Source organism: Lytechinus variegatus, chromosome 17 (assembly GCF_018143015.1).
Source record: "Lytechinus variegatus isolate NC3 chromosome 17, Lvar_3.0, whole genome shotgun sequence".
Lineage (NCBI taxonomy): Eukaryota > Metazoa > Echinodermata > Echinoidea > Temnopleuroida > Toxopneustidae > Lytechinus > Lytechinus variegatus.
Genome location: NC_054756.1, coordinates 17,626,903 through 17,644,044, shown reverse-complemented (window position 1 = coordinate 17,644,044; position 17,142 = coordinate 17,626,903). Strand labels below are relative to the sequence as shown.

The 17,142-nt window shown below is 35.0% G+C and overlaps 1 protein-coding gene across 3 annotated transcripts in view; it reads right to left on the bottom strand.

Annotated features, from left to right (window-relative positions):
- Positions 1-4,597: 4,597 nt before the first annotated feature.
- LOC121430796 (cell wall integrity and stress response component 4-like) overlaps positions 4,598-17,142 on the bottom strand; it is a 28,438-nt gene continuing 15,893 nt past the window's right edge. The window contains exons 4-8 of one of the 3 annotated variants that reach the window (XM_041628202.1): positions 15,443-15,571; positions 11,626-11,883; positions 10,334-10,418; positions 6,733-7,019; positions 4,598-5,144 (exon numbers count right to left, since the gene is read on the bottom strand). In XM_041628202.1, the coding sequence (XP_041484136.1) occupies positions 5,128-5,144; positions 6,733-7,019; positions 10,334-10,418; positions 11,626-11,883; positions 15,443-15,571 (776 nt within the window). In that variant the 3' untranslated portion in view covers positions 4,598-5,127. Of the gene's footprint in view, positions 7,020-10,333; positions 10,419-11,625; positions 11,884-15,442; positions 15,572-17,142 lie in introns of all 3 variants that reach the window. The other 2 variants (XM_041628201.1, XM_041628203.1) reach the window with 2 other exon arrangements.

Genomic DNA, 17,142 nt, shown 5'->3' with positions numbered 1-17,142 from the left:
GCCTCAACGCCCAGGTGAGGTGAAGGGCGTCTTTTTATACAGTGCGTATCAAAAAAAGTTTACACTTTGAAAAAATCCTGTAAAATCATACATTTGTAATATTCTGAAGATTTTTCCATATTTTAACATTAGTACAGATCCATTAAAGCAAATGACGATATAACTGTCGAAAAATATTTCCGCTTGAGTGAGCACCACTTACTTTTGAAAAGTTAGTGAAAAATGATTTGCGCAGAACTTTGAAATAGTTATGCGAATAAAAGTAGAACTTAAACATGAAGAAAAAGTGGAATTTAGCTAGCAAAATTGATTTAAAGATATCTTTTAGCCTTTTTGACTTGTTTCCTTGCCCACAAACACTTCAAAGTGTGCGTTGCGCCCCACCCCACTCCCCCACACACCGAGGCCATCGTGACGATATTTGCTTTACACTGAACTGTGATTTACATGGAATGGCTTAGGCTTTATTTTTATTTTGTTAATCAGTATCGAGCTTGGAAAATGTGTGGAGAAATAAGCATTAAAAAAACATAAAACGTAAACCCACTTTCAATGATAAAAACTTCGTGAAAAAAGGCCGGAGATGTCTGATATAAACTTTTGTTCAGATTCAGTTATGTCCTCAAATCCAGCTGGCACTAAAATGGTAAAGGTTGTGCTTAGTAAGTGTCGAAATTTCAATTTGTGTGGCAAAATTGTTACAGAAGTGTCCGTTTTATTTCAATTGACTAAAATTGCAAGGGTAATTTATGAGAAATGTTTCGCAGGGCAAGTTTGATTTCGCCCTTCCCCTTGACACAGCGTGAAAATGAGCATTTCTGCGCAAACAGATTTCTGCGAGTTTTACAAAAATGGACAGTGCTCACTCAAGTGTAACATTCTGACAAAACTTTTACTTTCATTGGATAGATGAGACCCAAACCCAAATTATATGTGAAAAATTTACCCACATGTTGTATATTTTTTCATTCCCAGGGCTTTTTCAAAGTGTAAACTTTTTTTGATACGCACTGTAGTGATACAATATGTTTTCATCCAATCAAATGCAGGGATATAGGTAATTTATCTCACGAAATGGTTGCATGAAACGCTCCTTTGGGGATTATAATGTATTGGCCACGAATTCAGATTAAATCGTAAAGAAAATGCAGTGGAGAAAAATAGCACACCACTTTGATTTAAATTTAGATAATTCAATTTAATAGCGGTCTAACCAGGAAAGAACATTTGTAAAAAACGCATGCCATAAAGGACAAAGCCTCAGAAAAAAATATGACCAACCAATTGTAGCGCTGACATTGCACAAGGCGGTGCAATTCCGTGAGTGAATGCTTGCAGTATTAAAGGTATTATGTAGACATGTACTATACGTTATGCACATAGCAAGGTGATGGTTAATAGTATTTGAAAGAACGAAAGCAATAATTTAGTTCGACACAATGAACCACAAAACAAAACAGTTTTAGACTTAATCCTGAACACAGATAAGTGATTGTTAAACTAAGCAAACTATTTTGTTTCAATATTTATAAATCTTTGCCACTTGTCAATTGCTCTAAATATACACCTCTTAAAATAGGATTAATATTTTTAACATCGATAATCACAAAAAAATGTAACGTTTTTTTCCAATGTGATGCATGAAAATATAATGCCAAAATATAAAATCAACTATATTATTCATTTTTGCTACATGAACGTTTTGAAGAGAACGATACAATGCGCAGCTTTGTGTCTTTTCTTACAAAATTATTACAATTCAATTTAAAATTTTTGATCTAATCACATGAATCTCTTCAAATGAAAGGGAAATCATCATTACCATGATTGTCTGCCACTAAAGTAATTTACTTTGGAGAAACAACACTCCCAAAATAAATACAGAATGGATATTTTATTCTCCACCGATACAATTCCTGGTGAAATGTAACGAAGGAAATAAAATACATTTCTTCTGATTTCAAATCTTCGATGATACACAAGTTTGAAAGGAATGTAATTTGAATAGAAATTCAAAATATCATGATTAAAAAAGAAGATTGTAAGTCATAATAAAGTGTAAGGTGACTACCTTCAATCTAGGCAACAAAAATGTTAGATTTTTTTTTAGAATATAAATTCGGGCAATCACCTCATCTAGCCAACCGTTTACAATATTCTAACAATTATATAATACATCTATGTACAATTTCGAATATTTGTTTCATAAATACATCAATATCTGTTTCACATTAAAAAATATTTTCTTTCTTAACATAATTATCGATACAGCATTCATGTCATTTGGACCTGATTTGGTTTCATAAACAATGTCCCCATTATACTTTTAAACATACATACATATATATAGTATACACAGAAAGCAAATCATTAGGTAATCGCAGTATTTCATGCCGCAACTTCTTCTTGACATGAACAAAACGAAACTGTTAAAACGTTTGTTCCCTTTTTTCAGTCCAGCTGAAAACTTTAACAAATCACCCTTATAATGTTATAAAATGTTACCGTTCTATGTACATGCGTGTTAATATATATATGACATATGAAAGCAAATAATTGTATCCACATGGCAAAATATCACGTTCCCTTAGGGAGTAAAATAATAGAATGATTTATAAACACGTTAAATATAAGCCTGATATCGTGAATGAGTTGGTGTGTGTGGTAATACGTTAACCGTCAACGACTGCATTTACATAAATCCCCAATGCCCATCAATTTAAACCTTTAGACCATTCAATAATCCAAATTATGCATTTTACCCAATGGCGGCCGCACAAGGGGGGTGGGCAACGGCACTGAGATTTATGAAGTTTCGAAAAGAAAGAGAAACAATCGGAACATGTGGATGAGAAAAGGGACAAATGAGTTAACTGCGATATAAAAACTGAAATCGCCTTGCACCTTTCAAAATAGCAATTAACATTTTGTCGGACTGCATCATTAGGGTGTTTTCGCTCATCGGCGTAATTCAAGAACAGAGGAAATGGACCAATACCCGTCATGACAAAGAACAGCAATCATTTTTTTCTCGATAATGTTGGTAAATCAAAACAGTGGTTAATTCCTTGATTCTGGAAATAAAATAAGATATTGCATTTCAGATCTTAGACTTGGTACAAATCTGCATGCTCTTCCGGTTCACAAAATTTTCGACATCAAATTTCCCAGCTCTGCTTTGTCATTTTTACGGGGAGTTTTCAGTAGATTTACTCTGTTCTTGATTCCTCCGAAACTTCATAATCAAGCACGCCATCTACGACGAAGGCCTGATGAAACTTGCATGCCTCGTCGAAAACACGGAAATAAAAGTGAAGACCCCCAAATATGTACTGAAGTTTTAATTAGATGCCAGTGCTTGCTTTTCATAAATTTGGGCAATTTTTCTATTACCAAAGATTACAATGTGCGTAATAAAGTCACATAAGCAGATTTCTTTAAATGCAAATAATTATCAAAAAATTATAAAAAAAATATCAAGTTAAGCAGGGCCTGCTTGGGAAACAGATTTCGGAACACTGGGTTGGTAAAATTACTGTTACAATAATTGGACTGCTGTTTCAACGAACCATTGCCCAATACATTCCCAAAGACCGCCACCATAATACGCTAGTTCAGTATCCAACAGGATAACCCCTAGGATTATATTTCTTTCGGTATGCACATAGCTTGCTATACAATGTATAACCCCATTCAAACACAGCAAAAACTGTGGTGTTAACCGGTGTACATAGAGGACCACACCAGTTATTTTACACCGGTGTTAAATTGGTGGTTCAGTTTTACACATTGGCGGCGGAAGCCCAAAATTTTAGGAGGGGACAACCCCAAAAAAAATTGGACAAGCAAAAAAAAAAAGGTTCTCAACCTAAACATTTTAGGGGGGACGCGAAGGAAAATAAATTGACAAGCAAAAAAAAAAAAAGGTCATCACCTACAAATTTAGGGGGGGGGGACCGTCCCCCTACTCAAATTTAGGGGGGGGGGGAGGGGACACCCCCCCGTCCCCCCCGCTTCCGCCGCCTATGGTTTTACACCTATATTGCAACATCTTTGGTTGCTACATTTACACACTTTGGTGTTATGTTCAATCTTTAGGGTGTAATTTTAACACCTCAGGGTGTGGTCCTCTATTAACACCAATTGGTGTCACAGTTTTTACAGTGAACCGTTATTTATGATGGTATGATAAACTGCATTTGCAGCGGTATTTCTAACATATTTTCAGATCGTTTAGAATGCAACAAAATTTTATACGCAAAATAAAATTTTGTAATCGTCTTCGATACTGATTTGGAATTTTAATAAAATTTAATGAAAACTTGAAAATAATGTAGAAATGGATAATACAGATCTCGAAACATCACAAAAAGTCACACATTATTATTACGAGATTGGGAAAGAGGCGGATGTCAAATGGTTAGGCGAAGATGGCCAAATGAAGTCGAGGAGAGAAGATGTCCCCGGATGAGAAGCCAGCAGTAAAGCTGCACTGAGAGATAGATATGGATAAAATGCAAAAGGGTGGGTAGGAATATGATCGGAAAGTGCAGTTGCCCTCTAAAGAGAGTAAGGTAAGGACAGCAGGGGGGGGGGGGAAAGAGATGGAATGAGGGAGAGAAAGAGAGGGAGAGAGGCAGAGGGAGAGAGGGATAGATTGGGATAAAAACACACATAGATGGGGATAGGTGGATAGAAAGATTGATAAGAGAGGGAGAGAGGGGATTGGGTAGATGGATAGAGACTGGAATATGTAGATACAATAGATAGATAGAAAGATATATAGATAGGTAGATAGATATAATTGAATGGATAGATACATGCTTCGATGTGGGAAAGATAGATATACAAATGAATAAATAAATAGCTAGAGAGAATAAATGGATGAGCTAAGGGATGAAAAACGAAACAAACATGATTTATAGTTAGGATGATCATTATTTGAAATGCTGAAGTTAATAATTCTATATTTGCTCTCCCTGAATATTTATGATGGGCACGTTGTCTTAATGTTAGAGAATAATAAGGACATAATTATTAGACGCAGGGCTGAGCCCCCAGGAGTTTCATGAAAAGTATTTGCATACTAGCTTTTTTTTTTACCGTTTGGTGGACTTTCAGACTATTCTACGGTTCCACTGCGTCTGAAAGAAAACAAAAGACAAATTTTAGTGTGTCTTTTTATTCTCCTAAAATATTGTTTTGTATACTTGCAAGTTTTTCTCATTATTTTGATAATTTGCCGTTCTTGAGCATTCTATTTATAATCACGAATTAGGTATTCATTATTTAAGTTTTATTCGCGTATTCATTTGTTTATTTATGTATTAAATTTTATAATTTCCATTTGTTCATTGTTAATTTCATTAATCATCATTATCAATATATTTTTTTTAATTATCGTTATTCTTATATTCAGGGGTCAATACATTGTATTGTACGTAGAGCAACTCTTTTACAATGAAATGAATTCAGGTACTCAATAAACAACTTCATAATTATAGTATAAATACTAATTCTAGACATGGTACCTATTCCTTTTAACCTCGCTCCTTAATAGCCAATCGCATTCTAAAAAAGAGTAGTAATGGTGTAACTTGTTCCACACGCCACCACCCCTCCCCCTGGGAAGAACAGAGAGGCAGAGGCAGAAAGAGGGAAAGGGGGAGAGGGAGAAAGAGAGAGAGAGAGAGTAGCTACAGTATCTAAATGAATAGAACGTTGATTACAATATCAATAAATATCATTACTTGATTTCTAAGGCGGCTTCTGAAAAAAGGCAATTGGGCATTTTCACGGCAACTGACGTTACACGGCACAATTTTACACACCTTTCATTGTGTGTAACAAACATGACAACTTTTACTGAAATCACCTGAATCGATCCTGACATACTATTTCAAAGTTGAATCCATTCTTTATGGACTCAACTACCCAGAGAGATCAAATGTACGACATGAACTACAAGAAATAAATCGCGTTTGCGTCATCTTAATTTCTCATTAGCGCATTATGTGCAATATCCAACGATAGGGATGCGTGTTACCTTACGTACTCTGACTACCCAAAAGAGGATATGCATTACACCCGTTAAAACAAATATTAGGTAACACTTAAATCACGTTCGATTGTATAAATACTGCTCTAAATAGGGCATACCAGTCGGTTTATTAATAGAAAATACACATAGTATAAAAAATATGACAATCTTCAGCTCTCTTGTTGGTCATGTTGGTGATACCGATTTTCATCCCATATCATTTATCAATGCATATGGGCGAACGAAAAATCAGCAACACGTTAGGCAAATACAATGTCTATAACATCATGACAAGTAATAAAGAAACATGTTCGTCATATTAGAGGAACATATTTTTATTTTAATTATCAAACAATTTTGGCAATACAATGCAATATCATTTCTAAAAAAACACATATAAAAATAATTTCGCAGGAGGAACCCTGTTTTAAAAATCAATTCAATCCATCTTTATTTCAGAAATGTAAGATGATTTTTTCCCCACAAATATAGGCCTATATCTCGACTTCCCCTATAATTAGGCACCATTTGGTTATCAATTAATGTCCTCTGTGACGTCATCGTTTACAAAGGCGTTGCTACTTGGTTGTTAGGGTCTGTGTAATAGGCATCGCTAACTCCATTGCTTTGATTCTGCGGTAAAGTAGCCCATGAAACCCTGTGGTCGTCCGGCTTAAAACTCGTTACGCTACCTTGTCTGTTTTTGTTCACCACCGCGTAGGTCACGTCCTCCGTTCCGTTGTCGGGAAGGAAGACTGACGAATCCTTCCCATCGGGTGGAGCCCTGTCGACCTCGTCATTCGCCATGGCGTAGTCGGATACACCGATGTCGTATGTCTGCCTGTCACCGTAGTCGTTCTCCTGCACGAAACCACGTCGCGCCGTCTCGGCCTCCTCGTCTTCTTCGAATGCGGGGTTTCCAAAACTGGCTCCCAGGGCTGGGTCAAAGGGTATCTTCTTCGTCTTTTGCCTTCCTTTCCTGTGTTTATAATGGGAGCAAACGTTAAATGACCTTATTTTGTTTATATACCATGTATACATTGAACACCGTGAATTATTACTTATATTTTTTAGACTACAAATAGCCACACGGAAATTAACGAAGAAATATTACAAATGATATCAGTCTAACAAAAATTAGTATTTGTTATTCCTTCTTTACTCTATATTTTTTTAAAAGCAATTACATTTTAGTTTTTAATCCAAAGAAATGCCGTTATTACATGTAATCTTCAATGCCCGATTGAAAGTGAACTGCAATCACGAAATTCAAATTGGTTTTCTCTCAAAGGGGCAACCATGCAGAAACAAGAAATATTACCTAGGCCTATATTCATCAGTAAATATATCGGTTATAGTCGTACTTCTTATTAGAGTTGATAAAAACCAAATAGTGCAAATACAGATTTCATTGATAAAACGGAAATAACGCTGCCTAGAAAAAAAGAGATTTTGATAATCAAAAACATGCAAACGGGGCACTACTGAAGAGGGTTAAAAATACGACTTACCGGAAAGTGAAGGGCATTGATTAAAATACAGGAATTATGGTCATACAAAATAAGCAAAAAATGGGCACTGTGCTTATGTGTAACCATGAAAACCTCCATAAAATCTTAATAAAATGCTGGTGACGAAAATGCAATTAAGAAACATGCAATAAACATGATTACGGACATGTCAACATAAAAGAAAGCTATAAAAGTATGAAATCTGAAAACGCATATACTGTGGTCCAAAGGCTTCAAGGGATTGGGATACAATCATCCCTTGAATGTATTTCTATGAATACATCTTGTTTAAAAATGAATCATGTCTTGACTAAGATGCAACAAACCCACTCATGAGCTGATTCGTTAACGCCTAAAACAGAATTATTAGATGTTAAAATGGTATTGAAATTTGGTTCTGGGCTATAGTGTTATTCGTGACATTACTATCCTCTCTCTATGAATTATCTTCATGAATGTAATATGAGGGAAAAACACATAAAACATTATTTAAAATTATAATATGTTTGAATGTTGATTGCGAAAATTAGGGAAATAAAAGTAAGATAGACTAAAAAAAAACCTTTCATAATACATACTCATAATGATCATAATGATTATTGATATACATGTAATGTTGTGCATTCCCAAGATCGCAATATCATAATCATTATTATCACTTTAAGTAGAGAATAGTGAAATCGTTTTAAAGCTAGTAATTATGTAATAGTTTATGGAAATTGAAAATTATATTAAAGAAGGTATCATCTGGAGATTGATTGGTGTGCAAACATTCTAAATCTTTGAGTCACATTTGACCAAGTCGCCAAGATGCACTTATCAAAGCAGGACACAAAATATAATTATTAGGACAACACGAACAATTTCGCAGAGTTCTGTTTTAGAAATTTATGAAGCAAAGTGAACATGAATACTTTTACAGCTGGAAACTCTATTCTATTTGCAAACACAGAACTATAAGCATGCAGAACATTAATTGCAATGAAGTAGTGTCACAACTTTCAAACTAAGAACAACGTTTGGAGTGGCAGGATTTAAAAAGAACAACTTCTGGCAAATAAGCCAAATGAGAAAAATAAAGATAAACGTCTAAATGTGGTGCTTTACATTCACGTTATTATTCCCTGCGTACTTTTTCTCCCTCGTTGGTTTTCCTCTCCTTGAGATTCGATAAAATACAAGCGAGAAAAAGAAAATAAAGTAATTCCACAATCAGTTCATAATATATTATATACACTGCTACGTAGATAACATTTCGCTCCTCGTAAAGTTGCGAGTGCCCGTAACATCTTATTTTATCATCTTATCTTATAATTCTTCACCGAATGGGCCATATTATTTCGTGATTACTAAGCCGTTAACGAATATATAAGATTTAGAAAATACGATGAAATTAAGAAAAAAAAAGGAAAAAGGGGACAGGAAAAAAATAATCCTGTACCAAGAACCACTTTGGTAACAACATGCATCCATTTGGTTGCCATATATTCACCTGCACCATCACCATCCCCGTTGAACCAACATTACTAACCATGCAGTATAGTGTCTCCACCAAAGCACCGATAGCTTGAAAATATTCTTATCCATAAAATAATCAGCTGGTTGCGCCCTGCTCACGAAAGATCCCAATCAAAATGGGTGTCCAAAAGTTCCATTAAAAACATGACGCATGCCCCTTCTATTCAGGTAGCGGGTTTACCATTACACCATTAAAGTGTTAGTCGTGGGCACACTCCCGCTACTTTAATACACCATCACTTTATGCCGGACCTACTCTTAACGATGGTTTGCTATCAAGGTGAAATGATATGGTAAAATGGTATATTTAAGATAGAGTAAGATGAGAATACGAGTTAAGATCACTTGAAGTGAGATGAAAAGATAAAAAAGGTTAGTTTTAAAACTAAGATGAGATTGATTACATGAGATAAGATAAGATCTAATATGAATACACTCTAAAGAAGGTTTACTCAATATTGGGTAAAATGGGAACATGCATGTTGGTTGGGTAAAAAGATACCCAATATGTTGTAAATTTTACACAATGTTGCGTTGAAATAGCCCAATTTTGGGTTAAAAAATAGCCAGCAAACATGCATGTTCCCTTTCTACCCAATTTGAGTAAAATTTTACTCAGTGTTTTTAGAGTGTAGAGGACGAGATTAAATGAATTGAAGTAAAATGAGAAAAAATAGTATAAAAAGTAAGAACGGAACTAAGAGACCAGATGAAATTAGATGAATTAAGATCAAATAAGATGAGGCAATATATCTAAGGTCAATTAAAAATAGTATAAACACTTCCTAAACTTCTGGTTAGTAAACCTGTTGTTAAACTAAATTCAAGTGACTCAAACGTCATAATAGCTTGATGAAGTGTACTACCATGACTACTGTAATGTGTGTGTTATTTATATTCAGTTATCATGTCGACATACTGAATTAATTTCAGTACCTAATATCAAAGCCATCTAGTAAAAACAAAGCAACCCAACCAAAAAGACTATTCGCTGAATCAAAATTTGATTGATTTTTTTATCGTGATCTGATTCTGAACAAATTTTTAACCTTAATCGAGAGTAATATTCAAATAAATGAACGTTATAGTTATATTAGATGTCACAAATATATTTCGATAGAAACTAGTTAACGAAGTGTACCTTTTTATTTTCTATTAGGAGATCTGTATGGCCTATTAGTTCAGTTTAAAGTGAAATATTAGAATGAAGTGGGTAGAATTAATGAAAATAGGTAATGTAATTCTAAGAAGTCTTTTGTATTACCTTGAGCAATAAACGGATACGACAATGATAATGAGGATGATCACGAGGAAAGCAGCTGCTACTCCAACGATGATTGGTACGAGATCTGAGGTACGGTAGAGGGAAAACAAAATACGAAAATACTATTCTCATGCCACTTGAATGAACGTGTATCCTAAAACCATTCTATCTTTGCCGACTCATTACAATGATTACATGCGACCCCAACATATCGACTTAAAGATAATGAGGTTTCCTATTTATCGTGTTTTTTAACCATTGTTGCGGAGTAAGGCCTATTAAAAATGATTCCATTTTGATAAGACAATGATATTATAAAAGTCACGAACACGAGAACAGACATGCAAATCTAAGAAATAAGTTATTCATTCAGTCATTCATGTTCAACATTGTTCATATTACGTGCCGAGGACGGTTCGTGTTACAGAATTAAAAAAAAAATTATAATAATCAGAGCTATATGAAGATAGAGATTAAATTTGAAATATGAAAGGATTCATGCGTTTTTTTTCTTTATATACTGGGGTCGGTTTCTTTATATACGCTCGGTTCATTAATTCGAAAACACACAAATTGTCTACCACTAACAAGATGGCAATTAGTCCGAACCTTTATGACATTATTCCCAAGGCTTTATACGCCAACAATTAAATAAGGTTAACAAGTTCCGAAGGCTTGTTGGTCCGAAAAGCCGTCTAGAATAAGGTTTACGAAATTAGGGAGTTTTCGCGCTGGAATAGGGAACACTTTCAAGAATATAGAAAATGCATTGTCAAATGTTGTTCATGACAAAGAGCAACCAATAATCCTTGGTTAAAAATTGGTGAATCAATCTGGAAAAACGACTTTGCAATTTTTCATCAGCTCCGAAACTTTGGAAGAAACTGCTGTTCCGGTTCACCAATTTTCAAGACCTCCCACTTGTTCATTGGAATTTGATGGGCATTTTCAACACCAATATTTTTTTTAATGTTTTTGAAGCGTTTCGCGTCCCGGTGCGAATACTCGCTGTTATCAATGATGAACCACAAGAACCTTGTCTCAGCCTGAGCTTCGGACAAGCGATCCTTCGGGCTCATGGAAATAAAAGTTAACCTTATTTCTAGAAAAAAAATCAACCTTGGTAAGATTTAACTTTTATTTTCGGATAAACAAATCTTCGGAATAATGAATCTCCAGACTAATGAACCTTCGAAATGTCGACATTTCGGATTATTCGGAACAACGGACTGTAACCGATTTCCTGGCATTCAGTGTATGGGGACATAAAGCCCAAAACAAAAATGTCATACTCATATCATCTCCTGTTAATATATCTCTGTTGACAGTTGTTGATCCACCACCGCCATCTGTAACAACGGGTGTGGATGGGTCTTGCCCGCCTGGTGATGACGTCATCGTGATCGGCTGTCGGGTTGTGCTGTCGTCAGTCATTGATGGTGACGGGCTCGATGGTGAGGCACTTGGTGAGGACGATGTCGAGGTGGTTTGGTCTGTCGACGTGGGTGCTGTTGAGACGGACATTGTGGTCGAGTCTGTTGTTGGGGGCCCTGAGGAAGATAGACATATGTCAAATGGCTTGATTTTGTCATATAAAATGATAAATTAAAGTATGTTGGGTGACCACTATAAATTCAAGAAAAGAAAGAAATTAATCGAGAGAGAAAGAGAGACAGTCCTACAGTCCGTCCACATGCAATAACACATGTGGTGATATCTTCATTACATTCCGTTGAGAGAACACATTGTGAATACTGTCTCATGACTATAGAGGTGTCCACAGTCAGTGTGGGATTTCATTTTTTTTCTATTTCATTTATTCATTGATTCAGTCCATGAATGAATTACTGAATCTTTATTTCATTTCTATTCCGACAATAGCAACAGTAAATCATTGCATTACAAGTAAATAGCAAAGAACAAAAAGAGAAAAAATACAGAGTAATATATATACATGTATTTATTATGGAATATTCCAACATAGGTGAGATAAGATGGAAAAGAAACGTGGTGACCTTCTAAGATGCTTAGCTTGTGGGCCATAGGCCACCAGAAGATCATAAACTTACATAATCATAATCAATCGTTAAAATAAAGCATATAGAAACGATAGCAAAAAACACAAACAGTTGAAAAGAGGAAGATACAATTTAAGATTCAAGTAAGATAAAAAAAAGCTCAGAGGCAAATAAAATGGAGAACAGAGTAAAAAAAAGAAACCAAGTTTCGAAAAAGGGAGTAAATTAAAAAGAGAGAAAAAAAAGAAAAACAGTTTTGCAATATACTATTTCTGAAATGACGTCAAAGCAACAGGCAAACATAAAAATTACATTTCCTTTGTCCAAGTACATAATATCCCAGTACAATCCAGGAAGCGAAAGAAACGGTAAAATATCAAGGGGGAAAAAGCGGGACAAATGTAAGAAATTATATGCAAGCCAATTATGCGTGCAGGGTAGCGTTATCAACAGCAATGGATGTTGAATACATTCGTAAAGAGGGATAAATCCTGGCTTCGTGTTCATGCTGCAAATTCTTAGGTGCAGTATATTGTTCACACGCCTTCTCAACAAAACAACCTCGAATAATAACTTCTTATGAACCCTTTTACAATATAAGCCATTGTACCCTGTTCATGGCACACTGGAAAATATATTGTATTTCTAGAGCGCTTCAATATTGTGATCGTTTCGCAATGATATAAAGTAAACATTACACTGGAAATCTAACTAAAATGAGAGTAGGCCTGGGAGCGTTTCATGTAAGGACTCGTCGGACACTTTCATCTGACAGTTACTATTGTAACGCCAGAATTCAACCAATCAAAATCAAGGAAAGTTGTCAGTTCTGAAAACTTGTCAGACAACTAATATTGATGAAATGTTCTCCTACTGTGAGGCATTTCCAATTTTGGCTCATCTTACAAAATATATGATAACCTACATCATTGATGGTATTCATGATGATGTCTCACACACAAACACATGTTTTGCATTTAATTCTATAAAATTCATCAAAGGTTTTCATTCTTTTCTTCAGATGATGTAATACTTTATTTTTTTATGAAACATGTCATCACTTTTGTTGATCAGTGGGTATCGTCCTTGTTTCCAAGTGTAAGAAGATTGAAAATACAAGAAATGTCATATAAAACCAATAGCATGCAGACAATGATGTGTCAAAAGTGGTGTCTATTTTCAAGCTTAAATAACGGCTACGATCAAAACAATTCGGAGGGTAGGAGAGAAATGATAAAAGGGGGAAAAAGAAGAGAAAAAAAGGGAAGAAAGACAAAATTGAAAATACTAGAAATGTCATAAAACCAATAGCATAAAGTCAAGGATATGTCAAAAGTGGTGTTCATTTTCAAGAATAAATAACGGCTACGATAAATCAATTCGGAGGGTAGGAGAGAAATGATAAGGGGGAGAGAAAAGAGGGAAGAAAGACAAAAAGAAAGAAAGAATGAAAGAGAGAAAGAAAAAGAGACAGAGCACAATACAAAATAAAGAATAAAAGAAAGAACAGCATTAAAGTGAAATATCAAATCAACATTCGTTATTTTGGAGGAGTGACATTTTCCAAAATGTTATATCCAACCATGCATAAAGCTGATTCAGACATTTTAAGTGTTCGATCGAACAATTTAAAGTGGTAAATGGCACTGTTTGGAAAAGGTTATCACTCATCCAACTTTTTGAATGTATATTTAATTTTTCATTTTGTGAAAGTGAAAGCAAGAAAGAAAAAGAATTATAATAATGGTTAGAGTGGCCTGAGAGAGAACGAGAGAAAGAGAGAGAGGGAGAAGGGAATGGAAGGGGAATGGGGAATTTTTGGTGAAAAATATGATTTTTTTCAAAATCCTTAGAAGTTATCACGCCACTACATTGGCAATATAATTCAACCTCTTCAGGCATATTGATACAGTATAAAGATAGACAAACGCGACGATTACTGCGATTGCTGCAAGTAATTTGATCATGATATTCACAAACTCACTCGCTGAACATCGAAAAGCTGAGACCGAGAATAATACATGGCTTAATAATAAAAAAAAATAAAAGACTGAATGCATATCATAATTATAAAGGGCAGGAAACTTTGCAGAAAATTATTTCTGGATGGCGAGCATCTGGGGAGAAATGCTCCGCGGCAAGGGAAGATTTGAAATTCATATTAGACTTTCTTGTCGCCATGGCAATGAGGTGAGCTGATGCGGATGCTGACCCAAGTGAAGAGCTTATTAAGCAATCGGGCATATATGAGATGGATATTGACACGTTATAATACTGCAGTAGGATTGGGAATGCCAGCGAGGGTGTGATGTTCTTGATATCATTACAGTCATAAAGGCAAACAAAAAATTGAAAGAGGAGAATAAGGAAAAAAACAGGAGAAAATGGAAAGGGTAAATGAAAAGAGGTAGAAAATACAATTTTGGAACTGCTTTATGGTGATGGAGAGAGGGAGAGAGAGCGAGTAAGGGCAGATATCAAGATGGTAAGGAGGAGAAAGAAAGAGAAAAGGAGAGAGATAGTAGAAGGGGAGAGATCAGCTATTTGCAATTGGTTTAGCTTGAAGGGTATAACGGCAACACGGGAGCGGGGGGGGGGGCAGCAATTGTATTTTACTAACACGCAATGTGTATTTGTATTTTGGCAAAGAAGGGGTGCATAATATAGATGTGAAGATAGAAAGGATACGCATTAAATTGGAATACGCATTTGACTTTATTATATAAGCGAAAAATTTCATCATTCAGCTACTTAGGAAATTGATGGATTATGCAACAACAACGAAAACATCATTAGCAAAGAAGGTTAAGTTAGGTTGGAAATTTCCTAGCATTAAAAGAAAAAAAAAAGGTTAAACGAAAAAAAAGTTAGGGAAAAGGTAAACTGCATCCAAAGTGAACTGAAGCACATCAGAGATCAGTACGTTTGTTAATCACTACAAGACTTGTAAAGAAAAGCTTTGACAGAAATTTATTCATCAACATTTTGCACAATCATGTTATTTCTTTGCCAACAAAGTTCAGTGCTGCTTTGAGAGGGTGCAAGCAAGCCAGAGCCTCTTTGACAAAAACCGCAAAGTTCATCATAATACCTCCTAAAGTTGTTGTTTCATTTGTTGTAGAAGATGTTGAATCATTTACAGATGCTGTTGATGAAACAGTTGTTGGAGTTGTAGCTGTAACATTAGTGGTTGTAGATCCATCAGTCGTTGGCGGGGTTTCTGGATGAGCCGTCGAATGAATACATTGTTACCAAAACATATACGTTATTGAAATGTGTTGGCTGATGATAATCATAAAAAATGAAATTGTAAGATGACAGTAATGGCAATTAACAAGGATTATGACATATCATACTAGTAAAGGATGCTATCATCATTACCACTATCAGTGTTACATGTACATGTACAATGCAAAAATACACTTTTAAAATCATTAAAAAATATGTTAATGTGCTACATCTAAGCTAATCAAGACAGTTAGTAGAGAATATTTTGATTGGGAAAGAAAAGTTGACAATCACTGGCTTTATATGATTATGATATAATGATAATTACAGCACTATAGTATGATCATGATCTAATATTAAAAAAAATATATACAGTGCGTATCAAAAAAAAGTTTACACTTTGAAAAAATCCTGTAAAATTATACATTTGTAGTTTCCTGAAGATTTTTCCACATTTTACATTGGTACATGTCCATTAAAGAAAATGACGATATAACTGTCAAAAAATATTTCCGCTTGAGTGAGCACCACTTGCTTTTGAAAATTTAGTGAAAAATGATTTGCGCAGAACTTTGAAATAGTTATGCAATTAAAAGTAGACCTAAATCATGAAGAAAACGTGGAATTTAGCTATTAAAATTGATTTGAAGATATCCTTTACCTTTTTAAACTTGTTTCCTTGCCCAAAACACTTCGAAGAGTACATTGCGCCCCATCCCACTCCCCCACACACCGAGGCTATCGAGACGTTATTTGCTTTACACTGAGATGTGATTTACATGAAATGGCTTAGGCTTGATTTTAATTTTGTTAATCATTGTCAAGCTTGGGGAGAGTGTGGAGAAACAAGTATTAGATGAAAAATAAAATGTAAACCCACTTCAAATTATTAAGAAAAATTAAAAAATGCTGGAGATGTCTGATATAAACTTTTTTTCAGATTCAGTTATGTCCTCAGATCCAGCTGGCACAAAAAGGGTAAAGGTTGTGCTTACTATGTTGAAATTTCAATTTGGGTGGCAAAATTGTTACAAAATGCTTGAATGTATCCGTTTTATTTCAATTGACTTAAAGTGCAAGGGGAATGTATGAGAAATGTTTCGCAGGGTAAGTTTGATTTTGCCCTTTCCCCTTGACACAGCGTGAAAACGAACATTTCTGCGCAAACAGATTTCTGCGAGCTTTACAGAAATGGACAGTGCTCACTCAATTGTAACATTCTGTCAAAAATTTTACTTCCATTGGATAGATGAGACCCAAATCAATATTATATGTGAAAAAATTACCCACATGTTGTATATTTTTGAATTCCCAGCTCTTTTTCAAAGTGTAAACTTTTTTTTTGATACGCACTGTATATTGGTGTCAGGTTAGCTTGTTAACTTGGAACAGGACACACTGAAGCTTTTCGAGATGCACTCATTTGACTCTGATGAATGTATATCGAAATAAAAGTATATCAGGTTAGATGGTTTGAATTGACATGACAAGCAACTATCTACCAGTTTTGTTTGGATTATTAATGAGGATGTGTATATTCAGACAAGGAAAGCCCCAACCCCG